The sequence below is a fragment of the Rhea pennata genome, chromosome 4 (assembly GCF_028389875.1).
Source record: "Rhea pennata isolate bPtePen1 chromosome 4, bPtePen1.pri, whole genome shotgun sequence".
NCBI lineage: Eukaryota > Metazoa > Chordata > Aves > Rheiformes > Rheidae > Rhea > Rhea pennata.
In genome coordinates, this window is record NC_084666.1 from 81,047,087 (window position 1) to 81,063,697 (window position 16,611).

Sequence of the window (16,611 nt, forward strand, 5' to 3'; positions counted from 1 at the left end):
TTTGCCAGTGTTGTTTGCGCCTCATCGGCATGTTAAGGGGCTGGCAGCTCCGCCGGCAACGGAATGAATTTAGCCTGATTTCTTATGACTTTGTGTGCTTCTCCAGGGGCCGATACGGGACAACTTGTCCTCCTCATCTGCTCCTCGAGTGGGAGGCAGCTAACATCTGTCTCTGCCATGTTTCTCAGTTCTGTGAAAATTTTTAGGAATTTACTGCCATTGAGATCTCTGCCTTTTTGTCAGGTTTAATTGAAATTAGTTAATCTTTTAATTTATTGGGGATGGCAAAGGAGGAGATGTATACAGTCGTACATACAGCACAATTCCTTAAGCTTCTTTTCCTTAGGAAACTTGGTAAGATGTGTCTCCTGCCTCCATGCATAATGGTGAAGTAGGCTTTCTTAAAAGGCATTTAGCTGTGGCACAAATTTAAAAGAGAGCAAGTAAAATAAGAGTCCTACCTCATTTGTAGGCAGCAGGCTGGGATTTTTTTCCCCCCTTAGAATCCTTGACACAGAACTCCTATATAAAACACTTCAGCTGCTCATTCATAGGTTTAACTGTGCTGAAGCCTATCCAGTGGAAAGAAATCTTATTATCTTCAGCTTAATGTTTCATTATCTGGCACAATATAAGGATATTAGACTTTGATTGCTGGTTCTCTTTGGAGAGCACAACATTTAAATTCTTACTCCTATCTTCATTTTAAATTTTATCTCCCCCCACCTTTTATTTTTTTAAAAAATGGTCACATTTAAGTTCCATTTAAATTTCATCTTTTGAGTTTTGGGGTAAAAAGTTTAGGTGATAAGTTACCTGTTCTAATTAGCTTTCCCTTAAAGTGCTCAGATTATTCTGATGTTCATCCATGCGTTTTATATCCTAACACTATGTAGACAAAATAATGGACATGGAGCAATTGCAGTGGCCATTCACTACGTACCAGCATCCCGCATCTAAGGGAAAAATCCCTTTTAAGCGTACTGTGGTGACCTGAAGCACCTATGGGCTTTACTAAGCCATTCCTCTGTGACAGTGTCGTCTGCCATTGTAGTAAATAAGTTATTTAAGCCGATTTATGGGTGACAGTAAAGTATCCAGAATCTGTTGTACTATGAAAGGCATATACGTTTGCTGTAAATGGATCTTCAATCTCTCTGAATCGTTTGCTTCTTTTTCACACACTATAAAATTGCCACTTTTACGGCCGGGCTTGATGTACGATGCGGCTGAAGAAACATAGGAGTTAATTAAAGAATAAAGGGCTGTCCTTTCCGCTGCCTGTTTCTGTTCCTGATCTTGAGGTGGTTATTTTTTGCTATGCAGAGATTTACCTCTGTTTATGTGGATAGTAGAGTTTGTAGTAGGTTACTAACCATGCAGTAGGTATATTCTCAGGCTGTGCAGGAGCATGATTGGGCCCAAATCTGGAGGCTTTGTATCACCAGGAAAGCACCTGCAGTCATAGGATGCATCTGTATTTCTTTAAAATTGTCAGGAAGGTACCAGGCTGCAAAACATAGTCATTTCTGTAAACTGTAATTCCACTGTGAAAGCTAACATGGCAAAAAATAGGGCAGGAGAGGACCACTGAAGTTGTGTGTGCCGCTGTCGCAGATGGCCACGCGTTGTCATCCCAGTCAGGCATGCATCAGCGTCTACCTTGAATCTCCTTGGCGTTTGCTTGTTGTTGCTTTTTGTTTATTTTTGCACTTGCAACTCCCCCTGGAAGGCTATTCCAGGAAATCGCTCCTCTAACGGCTAGAAATCACCCTCAGCTTTCCAGCCAGAATGGACTCGTGCCAATTAATGCTCCTTTGTTCTCGTGCCAGCCTCGTTCGTCAGCTTTAATCGCTCTTCTGGCTCCGCGACGCTTACCCCCGAGGTATTTATAGAGCCCAGCCGGATCTCTCTCGGCCTCCGTTTTGCGAAGCTAAACGAGACGAGCGCTCCTGGTTCACTCGCCAGAGACAAACCTCGTTTCTCTGACCACCCTGCGCCCAGGCCCTGTCGGGTTTATCTTCTCGCTCAGAGCTGGCAAGGGCCATCCCTTGACCGTCAGTCAAGGTCTCCCCAGGTTGTCTCACACCAAAATTAATACTCCTCTGTCCTGGGAAGAGGAGTCGGAGTCACGGAAGTGACCCGCTCTGCATCAGCCTTCAGAAGCGAATGCGTGTGTCTGCACAGCTGGTGCGGAGCTTTCCGCTAGCCTTGCTTTTCCCTGGCCCGCAGGTCTTGCCTCGCTCGAGAGGGAGCAGCAAACGTTGTACAGCCAGGGAGAACCTTCTATTTTGATGTTTTCCCATTTAATCCTGGCCACTGTGCATTGCATAAAACAAAACACACAACTTCTTCTTCCTCTCTCACTATGTGATGGGAATTCCCCTGAGCTCTTTTTCCTTAACATCAAGAGAATATCATTTAGATAGCCAAAAGGAAGGTAAATCTAGCGTAGGATCGTCATGAGAGAAAAAAGTTTTTTCAAGAGAAAAAAAAAAGTGCCTCCTTATATTTAAATTTTAGGAGACATGAAATTGTTTAGCTTGCTCATCGTTTCCCAGTATGAGATGAGACATTTGCAGAACGTGTCCTCTCAAAACAACTTTAAAAGATAAAGTACTGTAATTGCCCTGAAGTATAGAACATTTTTTTCTCCATATTAGTTTTTCTTAGACAAAAATAGCAGGAAAGTGTCAGGGACTGTAATTCACTGTTGTTTTTCCACATGGCTTAATCGTATGCCTTAATTTTGAAGCCCACGTCCAATAACTCCAGTTCACTTTGCCAGCATCTTTAATAAATCATCCTTCCCCTGTACAACCTTTATTATTGCCGGGCCCTTTCTGTCATGTTTTTTGCTTCATGCAAATATTGTAATATACACAGATATTTAATATCCTGTGGATACCTGCAGTTTCTCCTTTGGATTACTTTGCTCTGGGAGGAGAGGTAGAGTCTCTGGTTTCAGGATCAGAGAGATGCAACGGTGTCTCATTCCCCTGGGGTCTCATGGATCTCATGGCTTTGTCGCGAACGGGCTGGAAAGGCTAGAAACACGGTTAGAGAACTAAACAGTGGAGATGGTGAAACAAAGAGAGATTTCTAATGTTGTGCGGCTTATAGGGTTTTAGAAGGTACAGAGCCCTTCATAAACCTGCCCAGAACCCAGTTTTACCTTGAGGAATGCAGCTACCATTCCTCTCACATACAGGGCTTATCACCTCTCTGCCCTTTGCAGCCTACCTCATGTCTTCTGTGTTAGCTCTAATAAATGTTAATCCAGAAGAAAAGGCTCAAAAGACCAAGCTGACCAAGCTCAATTAGTTCTTTGATTAATGTTATAATTGAGCTATAAGCCAGGTAGATAGCCCTTACTCATCTGCAAGTGGTGGCAGGGTAGAGCCTGCTCAACACGTTTCAGCACAATTATGTTTATATCTCAGTTTGTTCTAACTTAAAGCATCTGTTCTTTTTACCTCTGACTTTTCTCTCTGCTCTCCCCCAGTACGCAAGCTTGCCGGAAGGGCATTCTCAGGGCGTCTCTGTATCTCGTCGTGGGTGGCCCTCACTGAGCGAGGATGTCGGTCCTGTCTTGTTGGCACAAGCCACTTAGGACCTGTAAATACAGCTTTGCGTGAGGGGAAAGCATTTCGGGAGGAAAACTGTTGCTGCTGTTTGCACACTTCAGTGTAGTATGAGGAGGGAGTTGGATTCTAATGAATACATAAAGTGCTGAAAGTGGTACAGCAGTTAGCACCAGGGTAGGTGAGTGTAAGACCCCCCAAAAAGACCATGTGGTTTGCCTCCACTCCTCTCTTGCTGTGCTCTGAATTGGTCGGAAGTAAGCCTGCAAGATGCATATGTTTCAAGCAGGGTGTTTTCACTCGGGCACATATCATACAACTATTCTTGTTGTATGTTTTCTGACCTGGAATAGTTTCTTTTGACTTTGGATTGTATGTCGAGCCTGTCTGCTTCTGTCCACGTAGGTAACACCCGCCAAGTCACCGTCCCAGGGCATACGTGATTGCTTTGTCCTCGTGCTCTTCACCCTTTCCGGCTGCTTTGGGAGACCAGATGCTGGGGTAGATGGAGCCTTGGTGTGCTGCAGTATGCCCATCCCCGTGCTCTGCACCTGACTGGGTGCCCACCGCTGCGGCTCTCCTGGACATCACCGCATTCCCACTTGTAAAGTTTAGCAGGGGGGCAGTCTGAGCAGATGCTGGTATCGTGGGCTGTTCGAAGGAGCACCGTCACTCCTAAAGGTGAACGGCCAGAGCTAGGCATTCGTTTTTATTTGCCTGTCCGTGGTAAGAAAATCTCCTTGCTGTGTACTGCAAAAAAAGTCATCTTTCGAGGACAGCTCCACTCCAATTTAAATCAATCTATCTGTCCTTCTTGGTGCAGTAGGTGTACTTTTTCATACTGGTTTCTTTATTGAGATTTTTTTTGCACAGGACACTATAGGTGCTAGAAAGATAAGAGACAGGGGAATGCTTTTTAAAGGCTCTGCAGACAGCTTCAGATGGTTTTCAGAGGTTTCCTCCTGCAATTGAGTGTTTAAAAAATCCTCTCACAATGAATGTATACCTGTGTTTGATACTCACTAACAGCTTGTTTTAACCTCATGATGCTAGAGACAGATCTCAACCCTCAGTGAGGGTATTCCTACTGAAGAAATAGCCCCATAAAAGCCAGCGGTCATTAATGCTGTCAAAAACTCATTAATAGTGGATGGGGATAGCAGAATTTGGCTCATATTTCCTTTTGGGATTATGGAAATTGCTTTGTATTTTCTGGCAAAATAGCTGATCCTTCTACTCTGACCATTTTATTATAAAGTAAATACGCAAGAACAAATGCGTATACTGCCACCGTTTTGTGTCATTCTTACTGGGATTTGCTTTCTCTGTTTACTAGTGAAGGAAGAAAGATCTGAAACATCCTCAAAGTCTAATGAGATGCTAATGTGCTAAAAAGAGGCTTTGAATGAGCTTGTTTTAGTCAAAATATTGCAAGTATGTTAATTCTGAGGCTTTCAGTAGTACTGAAAATGCTTATTGACAAATGCCTCATTTTCTCTTAATAACACTTGCTTTAATGTTGCTGTAAATAACATCAACTTTGCCTTAATGTTATAGTCCTAGCAGTTAAAAATCTACCTTCAATAGTTCCTTGCATTTTCAGTGTAGTGTTTTCATTTGATCCCACATGCTTTTGACAGTCGATTTAAATGCAAATGATTAGAGAACACTGAATTAAAGCAGAACCCCGGGTACGTTATAAAGCTAACAGAGCAGCCAGATTGTGGACAACACCTGAGCTCACCTGAGCTCGACTTTTCGTGTTAGACCAATGGTACTAATAGGCTGGGTTGACCGTCTGTGAATGGGCATGAAAACCACAGGTCGTTCTTATCTTTTGCTTTCTGTAGCACGGACTTAACTGTGCGGAGTTTTCTTCCGCTCCAAGGAATTACAGGTTTTCTGGTTCATCTCAGGTGAGTTTGGCAATGAAACTCTAGAAGGGTTTTCTTTCTATGTCACACTACAAAACGGAGCACTTCTCATACCTTGCTCTATTGGCCTGTTGCCTCTCCCCGTGCGCAGGGGAGTTGCATGGGGCCTACGAGTCGTCTTCCTCGGTACACCTGTGTACAGCACAAGGTCGACTTCTTTGCTTTAGGCATTGAAGTAACAACTACTAAGGAGCAGCGAGTCCAGGCATGGAAACCATGGGGAGCCTGGGGGCTGCCTGGGGGAGCGGAGCCCGGGCCGGGACATACGGGTGCTCGCATCCTTCAGCAGCCAGCAGAGAGAGCGAGCAATGGGCAACCCCGTGAGGTCATCTGCCGAGTTTCGGAAAACTTTGGTTGATGTGAAAAGAACGGTTTTATTGCAAAGCTGAATACAGAGGAACAGTTTGAACACTTGTTTTCAGTGTTAGACGTCAGGTACGGGGAGGTCTGCTGAAGCCTTGCCCTGTCGATTTGCATGAGGCTGGCGGTCTCCTCGGGGTTGAGTATAGGCCTGTTTCTTGGCTCCAGATAGCGGCTGGAGCCATCCACGTGGTGCAGATTAGTAACAGTGCCGCTGGATATGGAAGAACTAGAATCAGTGGAGAAACTGGTAGCAACGTAAATACACCGGCAGGTTTACGGCCAAAAGTTTGTAGCAGGTGCTGAGACAGCACGAAAGGAGGGGGGAAGGCATGCCTTTCTGTTGGCGTCTGGATAGTTTGCAGGAAACTGAATTCAGACGGAGTGTTTCATTTGGAATAGTTTCACTTCGCCCCTCAGTGGTTTTGTCTGTCTGTATTAGTTCGGATGATAAATGTCCTTTTTAAGTGTCACTATTATACTCAGCACTGTAATTTGCAGCTCTTTCACCATGTTGCAAGGAAAAAATTTATCATTATAAAAATTAATTTTTTTACTCAAATATTTTGACACTGTCAAAATTACAGTTTTGGTATGATCATTTTATGGTTTCACAATAGACCAACTTTGAATTTCTATTCTGCTAAACTTTTTGTGTGTGCAACTGATTTTTCTAAGCTAAAGTGCCAGGGAGAGAATAACAACTCTCTCCCAAAAGCTCTGTGTGGAAAAGGACGTTTCTGTCCGTTTTCCCTTCCCACCTGCCCGATTTAACCTTTTGACCATCCTCCGGCCTGTCTCCTAGTGTGACCTTTTTATCAACCGTTGCAGTGAAAATGGAAGTGGGTTTAGGCAGCGCTGTCTGCTGCTGCTGGAAATTGTTGTGTGCCGTGACCTTGTTCGTGTCCTTAATCTCTGCTAGAGACGCTCGTCTCCTTGCACTGTAACCAATGAATCAATTTTATTTTCCCTGCCAAAAGGAGGGGGGGGGAAGCATTTTTCTAGCACTTTTCTTTCCCTTTCGTTCCCCCCTCTCCTTATCTCCAGTAGGAAAACTCCTGCAGTTTCTCTCTTTGCAACAGCTTATTGATTGCGTGTGTTGACCGTACGTTTGTGGGCGCTGAAGGATTTGATTTTATTTCTATTCGCTCAATGATATCTGAAAAAATGACTGCTCTAGGGGCTGCTGGGAAGCGGGGATCTTGTCAGCATGTTTTATACCGCTTTAGTCACGTACGGTTGCAGCCCGGCGAGGTGATGACACAAGGTATTTCCTTTGGCCTCCTTAGATGTTGCCTTTGGAAGAGAGGTGCATCTGCGGTCCCAGGACTCCGGAGCGGCAGCAGCGCACCCCGTTGCGCTCGTCCGCATTTAGCACGCTTGTATAAACTGTTTGCCAAGCGATAAAAGTAGTCCTCTTTCTAAGCATTTGCTGCGAAGGCAGAAGCAGTGGCTGAGAGGGGTTTCGCTCCGTCCCGGGCCCGCTGGAGCAGGGCAGGCCGTTGTTACCGCCCATCGGTGCCTGGCTCCTGACCGCCTTCTTCCAAACCCGCGCTCGCTGAGACACCGATCGGGAGTCTCGTGTCTCCTGATGGCTTGGTATTGCAGCGCGCAAGGGCAGGAAACTTGAGCCTTCTTTCTCTGGTAGGAAGAGCACTTAATTTCCCTGAAAAAATCACAGCTCTCGCGTTGTTACAGCCACACAAACACGATGTCCCGGCTCCCTTTCACCTGCTAGCGCCCTCCACAACGGCGGGACCGTCTACGAGAACACGTTGCAGCGCCCGCAGTTACGGAGGTAAGGTCGCCGAGCCGCCGAAGAAGCAGGGCTCCACGTGTTTTTGCAGCGGGGTCTGCGAAGCCCCTCCGCCCCGAGAGGCCAGGAGCGACGGGAACCGAAGGGAGCGCGACGGCGACGTGCCGCCGGGGCTGCGGGAGCGCGGAGCGCTGTCGTCCGCTCCTTCGAGATTCAGCTCCGCTGCGCGCAGCTCGCGCCGGGCGTTTGGCAAGTCGCTGCCCCTCCTTTTTGCCCCCTGTAAATACGGCCTAACGCCTCACATGGCGAGAGCTAAAAACTGACCATCAGGTGGTGTTTTGGACAAAAGACATGAAGTTTGCTTTTTTAAATAAGGGCTTCACTAGTATGATTGAATACTCTCATTGCGTCTCTATTAACTATAAATGATTTTCTCTTACTTCGTTCCGCCGTCTTCAAAAGCTTTAGAAGATGAGATAAAAGCAGGTAGGGCCAGGCATTGCAGAGAAGTGTTAATAACTGGGTGGGAGTTTTTGACCCAGATGCACATATTTTAGGACAAGTTAAAGGGTTTTAGGTTGACCATTACATGGCAAAGGAAATGCAGAGTGGATTCTTTCATGAGAGGTTACAAAAGGAGAGTGCGTGTGTGATGCTAGGGGAGCGCTGTTACCTGCAACACCAGAAAAAAAGATTAATTGTAGGTTGGAGTCCTATTTGGCTGAATGTTACATAGGCAGAGACCATAAAAATCAATCTTGCTGTGTGATGTTAAAATTGCCCTTAATTGGAGCTACGCAGCAGCATTTTTACACTCACCTGTGATAACCCGGCTTTGCGTAACAACGTATTACTCATGGAGATAGTCATTGGCGCGCAGTGACAGCAAAACGCTTCCTTTACGTTTATCGGTAGAAACCCGGGAACTGGCATACAGCGTGCTCCTCTAAAAGCTTTCATGAATGTTAATGGCAAGGAGTATAGCCTGAAGACAAAACCTGTGCCCGAGAAAATATAGGAAAGGAAAGCCAATAAAGCATCGTGTGGAAACTATCGCTGGAAAACTGTGGTTTGAATTAATTTTTAGTTCAGCAGGACTTGTTAAAACTATAAATAGATGAAGAGTCTCTTGCTCTCCTCTAGCTTTCTTCCTCTTATAGTGCACTTTAGAAGTCTTCACATTCAGTGATTTTTATTTTATTATATTTCGCTATCACTGCAGGCTCTCTTTCGCAGAACTACTTTGATATCAGGCTGCTTTATCTCAGTTCCTAGTGTGATAAAAGCCAATTTGGAGTCACTTTCTTTACACAAAACAATGGAAAATAGAAGGCATTTTGGTAATAATAGCATGTTTAAAGAGGGATGACCATCTGCCTTCATTCGCTTCGCCTGCTTTCCGCGTCCTTTCGAGCTCTGCTTTCACTGTGGGAAGGTGCGATCACAGAGACCGCTTTCAGTCCTGCCACCTGAGGAGATGCGGTGTCTCGGCACGGCTGCATCTTAAGGGCTTTCTTAAACTCGGGGGCCAAAGACAAGCCGCAAAGTTTGTGTGCAGCAGCAGCTGCCAGCGTTCGGTTCCCCGCCACAACGCTTGGAGGCCGGGCAAGTCCCAGCAAGAGCGGGCCACGAAAACGCAGGGATGGGAATCTGAAGGGTTAGATTTGGCCTCCCTCAATTTGCAAGTCTCGGGCTTGGCTGTCGGGAAAGATGAGACGTACCCTAGTGCTGAGGGCTGTGAAAAGCTTAGGCCTGTCCTTAAGGGAAAATAAAATATCAGCATATTTAGAACTCGATCAGAAATCTCTTTTCTCAGGTAACGAAGAAAGTGGGGACAAACTTTCCCGTGAAGAGGTTTGCGTGAAGAAAATGGGTTTTGGTTCCAAAGCTGTTTGTTGCTTGTGGTTAAAATCACTGGGGAACACAACTTTTATATAGCAGTTAGATACCAATTTAGGAGTGGGTTCCAAAACCAAGGTCCCTAAAACTTTTATCCAAGCAAAGACTGACAGTTTTTATATACTTTTTGTTTTAAAACCACACGTGTCCCCCCTGCCAGGAGGAGAGCCTCATCGCAGAGCCCATGCCCTGGAAATCGGAGAAGGCAGGGCGATACGGAGGCGTCTGTGCATGTGCCGCAAGTTGGATTTACCGCTCTCTGCGAAGCTGTCTAACGCTCTTCAGAGCAATTCCAGCTATTCAAGACCATATCTGTGAAACCCAAAACATCTGCCACGTTTATCGCAGGCAGACTGCCGTGAACTACCTTCATTTGCTCTTGCCCACTGTTTGCTCGTATGCTGATTTTAAAGCTTCAGGCGTTTGCTACACAATGCTTCCCTCCCACCCCATGTGCTGAACAACCACCCGGCAAGCAGGGAAGAAAACATTTCCCAAAGCACTTATTCTGCTTAAGGTAACTGCTGAGCAGGACCCACATTCCCAGCAGCTGGAATTGGCCTGGAAATGTGTCTCATACAGACATGCCTTGAACAGACTTCAAGCTGAACAATTGTAATCAAGAGATTACCAGAGAAATATGTAATTTTAGCCTTTTAAATGCTTCCTCTCCCAGTATTTTAAACTTGAAAGCTGCTAGGAAGGAGACATGTAATCCACCTGTAATTAAAAGCAGGGAGGGGGGAAAGATTCTCATGACTCATATGAGTAGCACAGATGAATATTGTTATTTTAGATATCAGTGACTAAAGAGCGCAGAAAAGACCGTTTTTCTAAAATAGATCTTTATTAACAGTCAGGGTTGGGGGGCTGGGTGCTTATTGTGGCTTTCCATTGAGAGTAAGAAAGAAAATCCAGGTGTTCACAGGTGAGAAGTTAAAAAAAAAATCAGGAAGGTGATTCATTTACATTACCTAGGTGAAACGGAGTTACTGCAAGCGCACCGGAGTCGCTAAACCCTGTCACACTGCACAGCTCTACCTGGTTACTGTCGACAGCTCTGAAAGTAAGGCCAAGGCGGAGGGGCGTCCTTGGGTGCTGCTCACGGTGTCTTTCCAAATTTATTAGTTACAAGCCCATTTTATCTGCCTCTTTGGGCAGGAAAAATCATGGCGTGGCTGCTGGTTCACTTGCACATTGCTAGTAGCTGCCACCATGAGCCAACGTAGCTCATTGCTCCTCTGGCTAATTGGGTGAGTGTTGCAAGCCTCTAGATTAGATATTAGAAGAGGGATGTGAACCCAATTTACTGAGCAAATTAACTTTGGTAGAGCACTTGAGCTGGCGCTACGATAAAAGTGCCTTTAGGAGGCAGGACCTGCCCCGCTCTGCTTTTGTACTTCACTATTTCTCTAGTGATTGAAGTTCTTCAGGCAAGCTTTTTCGCTGGCCTACGGGGGAAGAAAGATATGCAACAGAAGTAGGATGAAAACTGAACTGAAGATATGGGGAGTCAAGGCATTAATACTTGCTAAATCAGTTCTAGTCCTTTTGCTCTCTGTAACTGAAATTGCTCCAAACTGTGCTGCTGCACAACGGTGCTGCTGGTTTGCAAACGGAGCTAAACAGAATCTCCAGGGGCTCGAATAAGAAGCCCAGCAAATGCCTTAAAAAATAACGCCCTGGAACCGCGGAGAGAGCTAAGTGATCAAATCGAAGGGGAGCTGACGCTGTTCAGCAGTGTCCATCTGAGGCGCTGCAGGCCGGGGTGGAAACGCGTTTTTGCCAGGACCCCTTTCCCCACTGAGAGCGACATCTGCGCGGGGGCACCTCGTGCCCGCCGATGGGGCTGCTAAGGCGAGCGATGCCGGGCAAGAGGACCATAACGTGCCGCTCGCCTCGGAAAGCCGCCTGCTGCTTCTGGAGCTGTTCAGAGTGGGAACGGGGGGATGGAGGGCTCGTTTTGCGCAGAGGTGACGTCCCCAAGGCAACACAGCAAATTAGTGGCAAGATGGGAAGCACCTCGCTCCCAGGCCTCTCCTGCGACCATGAGGCTTATTTTCAAGACCTACTTGAAAATAAAAGAAAAGCAGACCTCTCTGCGGTGATCACTTTAAGCCAATTTGTATCGAACAGCTTGCTATCAGATTCAATTAAATAAAAAAAGAAAGGAAAACCTTGTAAAGCTGTATTAGACTGCGTTAACAGCACACCAGTCATTCTTTGATGTGATGCTTTAGAGGAGCTGAAGCAGAACGTGCTGTTTCTCTGCAGCTTAATGAAAATAAGTCTATGAAACATCTTCTGCTGCAAAAAGCAGAGAATCTGGTCACCACCTAACATTGAATCTTAAACTCAGCAGACCTGAATGCCTGCAGATGAGCCATACTCTGTTAATTTTAAGAAAATCTGTGCTTATTTATACCAGCTAAATATCTATCCTAAAACATTCAACATGAGCAATTTTCCTGTCCCTTCCCAATTAGCTCCATTACACAAAATCTAATTAAATCATATCTTTTAGCAGGAACCAAGAATTCAAGAGCCACATTCTCTTCACTTAATTAAAAGCTCTTCGTTTTGATCTGTTAATTTTCTGAAAAAGATACGCAGGAGCTCTTCCTCAGACCGACTTTGATTATTGAACAAAATGGCTCATTTATTTTCAGAGTCAGTTGTTGAACTATGCATTTAGGTTTCAACTCTTGTGAAGAGCTCAGAAGATGATGGGAATCATAGCTGCTTTTCTGCGCACCTCTGGATAAAATCTCTTCAGATACAGCTTGTGCTTCTTTTTGGCCCAGAGAGACATCTGGATGACCATCACGAAAGCAAAAATGCCAACTAGTAAGAAAAGAGAGAGAGAGAGAAAAAGGAACATGTGTTTTCTTTGCCTGTCTGTTTCTGCGGATGCAAGAGGATTTACGGAAACGGTCTGTAGGTGCAGACGGGTTAACGCTGTCCTCGCTCACAGCCTTGCCGCGGCCCCGTTAGCATATCCTGCTGCTCACAGGTGCCACCGCGGAGTTCACACAGAAGCTGTTTACCTCTTCTACACCCACCGAATCTCCTCTGTGGGTTCCCCATAAATCGTAAGGCCTCCTTTGGCATCATGCGGTCTCAACACAGGGAGCCGTGCTATAATGTCCGTGTACAGAGGGACAGCGGGGCCCTGGAGCAAGTACAGGGTAGGTGTCTGGCAGTTGGGTCTCACCAAGAGGGTACTTTCTGCAAATTCATCTCTCTTTCCTCCTTAATATGTGCTGGGGGATCAGAAACATTAACGTGGCATCCGGGCAAACTGTTAGGTTTGGGACGATCCCAGCAGGAATGGGATAGTGGTGTTGCTCTCTGCCCCATGAATGCTGCCCTGCTACAACAACAAACTTTCAGGCCATTCCCATACCAGGGCCTAAAGCATAAAACTGCTCCCTGTTTATGGTATTTAGGTCCCTAAAGATGCAGGTTAGGTAGCAAGCAAGCAAATCTTGAGCGAGATTTGCGAACTCTACTAAGCAGGCGGTTGTTATGGATTGCTGATGTTCGCAACAGGGGAAATGCCCTCAGAAACCTGGCCGTGTCTTTACTCATCGGGAGTGCTCAGGACATCTGTTTTCCTATCCCTTTCAGAAGTATTCTTGCAGGTTAATAATGAAAAGAAAGTTCCCTGTATCAGAAATGGCCAACTGTAAGTGAAAAACGCAAATTTTTAAATTAAATTTCAAAGCCTGTTTGCACTGTGAAAACTGAAGACACAGCAAGAGTTCGCAGATAGCAGAGAGCAGGTTTTGATCAAGAGAAGTTGGCAGGGATGGGGCAGCGGGGCTCGTGCTCCCCACGGCTTTCTGAGGCGGCACCTCGCAGCTGCATGCGGTCGGGTCACACGGGGGCTTTGGTAGCACTGTTGTGTATGGTAACTTGGGGGCAAATCTGAGATTTACAGAATTCACTTCCACAAACAACAACTTAAGAGTCTGTCTTTGTGCAGTTTCGACCTTACCGGGCAGCGTTTGCGTCATCACTGTGAAACTAATCCAGGAGCCGATCTGTTGCAAAGAAAAAAAAAGCGTCGTTAACTGGGGTCCGAGCTGCCACCGGAGGAGGAAGTCACCCGGGGACAGGGAGAGAGGAGCGAGCAAGAGACGGCGCGGTGTGCTGGATGGGGAGGAGAGACGGGTGGGAAGCGGTGGGATGAGTGAGGAGCCTCAGGGATAGCACGGACGGGCTGCTGCGCAGAGGCAACACGGCGGCCCGGTCCACCCGGTGACGTACCTCGTACGTGTAGTTGGGACAGGATACCAGCAAGAAGAGCCACGTGAAGGGGTTGTAGGTAGGACTCGGAAAACAGGCTTTACTTCCTTTATGAAAGGGAACAGAAAGCACACGAAACCAAAGCGGTTTTACTACGGCGGGAGGGGAGCGCAGCGCTGGTAGTGCTCCTACAGACGGTAACGTAGGCAGCATTTTCTTTTTCGGTTCATTTTCTTTTTCAGTTCTGGCAACAGCACCGCATTTAATACTCGCAGGCACGGAGTGCGCTAGTAAATTTATTTAGCTTTTGGTGCTTCTAAACCGCATTAGAGCCGTTGTGATAAAGAACCCAAGCACACGAAATGCTTTCTGCAACAGCAACTGGCTTCTCTGCGTGAAGCTACTAAGGTGAAGTATTTTCTTGAATGGGGTGTTTTAGTAGGAGATAATACTGATTATTGTAATAAATCTGAAAATGTACTTTACTTTCTGGTATGTACAGTGTAACTTTTATTCTCAAGGCACAAAATAATCTGAAAAACTCGTGTTTGACACAGCCTTTCCGAGCGTACACATGCACACCTAGCTGCTCCAAGTTTGTGCTCGTGTATTTGTACATTTGTGCATGTACTGGCCCTGGGAGATACGTATGTATCTCCGAACTATGCAGATTAGTTAAAAGGTTTTGAAACTTACTTAAAATTGAATCCGTCATTGTCAATCAATGATGGGCTTTAGAGACCTTCAATGCTTAAATACATGTTTAAATTACTGTTGTTTATAATTAAGATAAATTTGCTACAAGTTTTAGAACAACAACAGTGTAGCTAATGTTTCTCACTGATGACATAGTACCTATTTCATCTTTCTTTATTCTGTGGCTGTAGACATATAAATTACTGCACATCAACAGAAGATGGATAGGTTAAGCATGCTTCAGTCTTGACTAGACAAAGAGGAAACCAAGAAAAGACAAACCTGAATGATTTTGCTGAGCTAAAGCTACATTGATAAAGTGATTTCCAGCTTCACACATCTGCAAAATATTAAAAAAAAAATCAGTTATTTGCCTAAGACTCTGCAGTAAGCGCATTACATGCATATCCCCCCGCTACCGCTCAGGCTGGCCGCCCGTCGTTGTCAGGGTTCGCGAGGACGTAGGTGAAAAGCCGGGCACCGTGTTTCTGTAGCTTTCAGCATCGATTACAACGGAAATCAAAATTCTGATCAAAAGCAAAGCGTTCCCCGTATTTAAAGAGGGAACTGGTGAGAAAACCAGGTTCACTTCCTGAGGAAGAGAACCCATCAGTGTAACAATCTAATTAATTGTTTGGTTTTCATTTTTCACTTTTTTTTTTTTATGATGAAAATCAAAGTGCAGTATACATTTGTGTCTCGGACTGAATTGAGTTTTAATCATTTCTGGATTTGACGACTTGATTTCTCTCCTCAGATGTAAAAAATGCAAGGTTAAAAAGTTATGTTGTCTTAAAATTAATTTATCATTTTAAAATTCTGCAAAGCTGGAAAGATTAAGAAACCAGAATAAAAAAGGAAGAGTGCTAAAAAGCCAGAGAAATTGAAAGTGTAAAATTAATAGCAAAAAAAAAAAGGGAAAATACAATTGTCATTTTTGAGAGCCAGTTTTCAAAAGATCAACCATAACTTCAATTAAAACTAATTGAAAGAAACATGAAACTTCATTTTGTATTGAAGTGTCCCGTTACTGGAAAGAAAATTGGCTCTGGAAAGCCACCGCCGCTGCGGTCTCCGGCTGCGCGCTGCCACAGCTGTTTGGGTGGGTTAATACTCGGCATTTCCAATACAACTGCAGCAGGGAAAGGCAGAGAATATACACTGGCACGTGGTAATTTCTTCCTGCGCCTCTGTCTCTCTTTACAGCGGCTTTTTTGAAACCTCAGCTTCAGCAGTCTCAGGTTCTGCACTCTCGGAGTCGCCTGCGGGCGAGCCTGTGCATTTTCCTCTCTCTTCCCCATCATGTTGACCCGCCATCCACTTTACAGGGGTTACATGCTGTTATGAGGCGGTTTCTTTTAACTTGTACCGAACATCCTGAATGTCGGTGCCATAGAGTAACATTCTCTGAAATGATCCATGTGAATCATTTCTTACAAATTCCCCCTCGGGGGGCATCAGCCTCCTACAGCCACCGCGACTGTCCATGGCATCGCTTTGCCTACGGGTGAGACCAAAACGCTGTAATCCAGGACATTTGCCCCTGGTGGGACCCCCGTTACAGAAAGTTGTGCGACTGCCAGCGGCACCCTCATCTCTGCGTGGTCCCGTGGAGAGCCCCTTCCTTCTGACTTGGTGAAAAGTGGTATCCGTAAGCGTAGCTACATAAAGGCAGGGTTAAATACAAGGCTGACAAACCAATCCTCCCTCCACTGTGTTCTCCCTTGGCTTCACCCATTTTGGCAGGGATTTTTTATTGTATTTTTTCAGAGCTGCTGAGGGTAGAAATTGAGTTATTTAGGGAACTCAATGCTATTGAAAAGTTTTAGGTTATAAAGAATTAGGTTATAATGCTTTAGTGTTTTATAAATTGCAAGTTTGTATCTGACTAAATATTAATGTTCTGCACAAGTATGAGTAACAATAATGCGGATGATGTTCTCATCCTAGCGCTCAGGCACAGCACATGCACCAGCATTACATTAAGCCTTGTATAGGCAAATAATACTAGGAGACTTCCCAGCCCAGAAACCTTAGTCGATTAGCTGTATGGCTACATCCAGTCAAATGATAGGGTGACAGCAATATACACACTTGCGTAGCAGCACTACTGCATTTTGCTAAATTGTGG

At 45.3% G+C, this 16,611-nt stretch overlaps 1 protein-coding gene across 2 annotated transcripts in view; it reads right to left on the reverse strand.

The window, feature by feature from the left end:
- Positions 1-10,361: 10,361 nt before the first annotated feature.
- TECRL (trans-2,3-enoyl-CoA reductase like) overlaps positions 10,362-16,611 on the reverse strand; it is a 58,950-nt gene continuing 52,700 nt past the window's right edge. For both annotated transcript variants that reach the window (XM_062574418.1, XM_062574417.1), the window contains exons 9-12: positions 14,763-14,820; positions 13,806-13,891; positions 13,534-13,579; positions 10,362-12,377 (exon numbers count right to left, since the gene is read on the reverse strand). In XM_062574418.1, the coding sequence (XP_062430402.1) occupies positions 12,250-12,377; positions 13,534-13,579; positions 13,806-13,891; positions 14,763-14,820 (318 nt within the window). In that variant the 3' untranslated portion in view covers positions 10,362-12,249. The remainder of the gene's footprint in view (positions 12,378-13,533; positions 13,580-13,805; positions 13,892-14,762; positions 14,821-16,611) is intronic.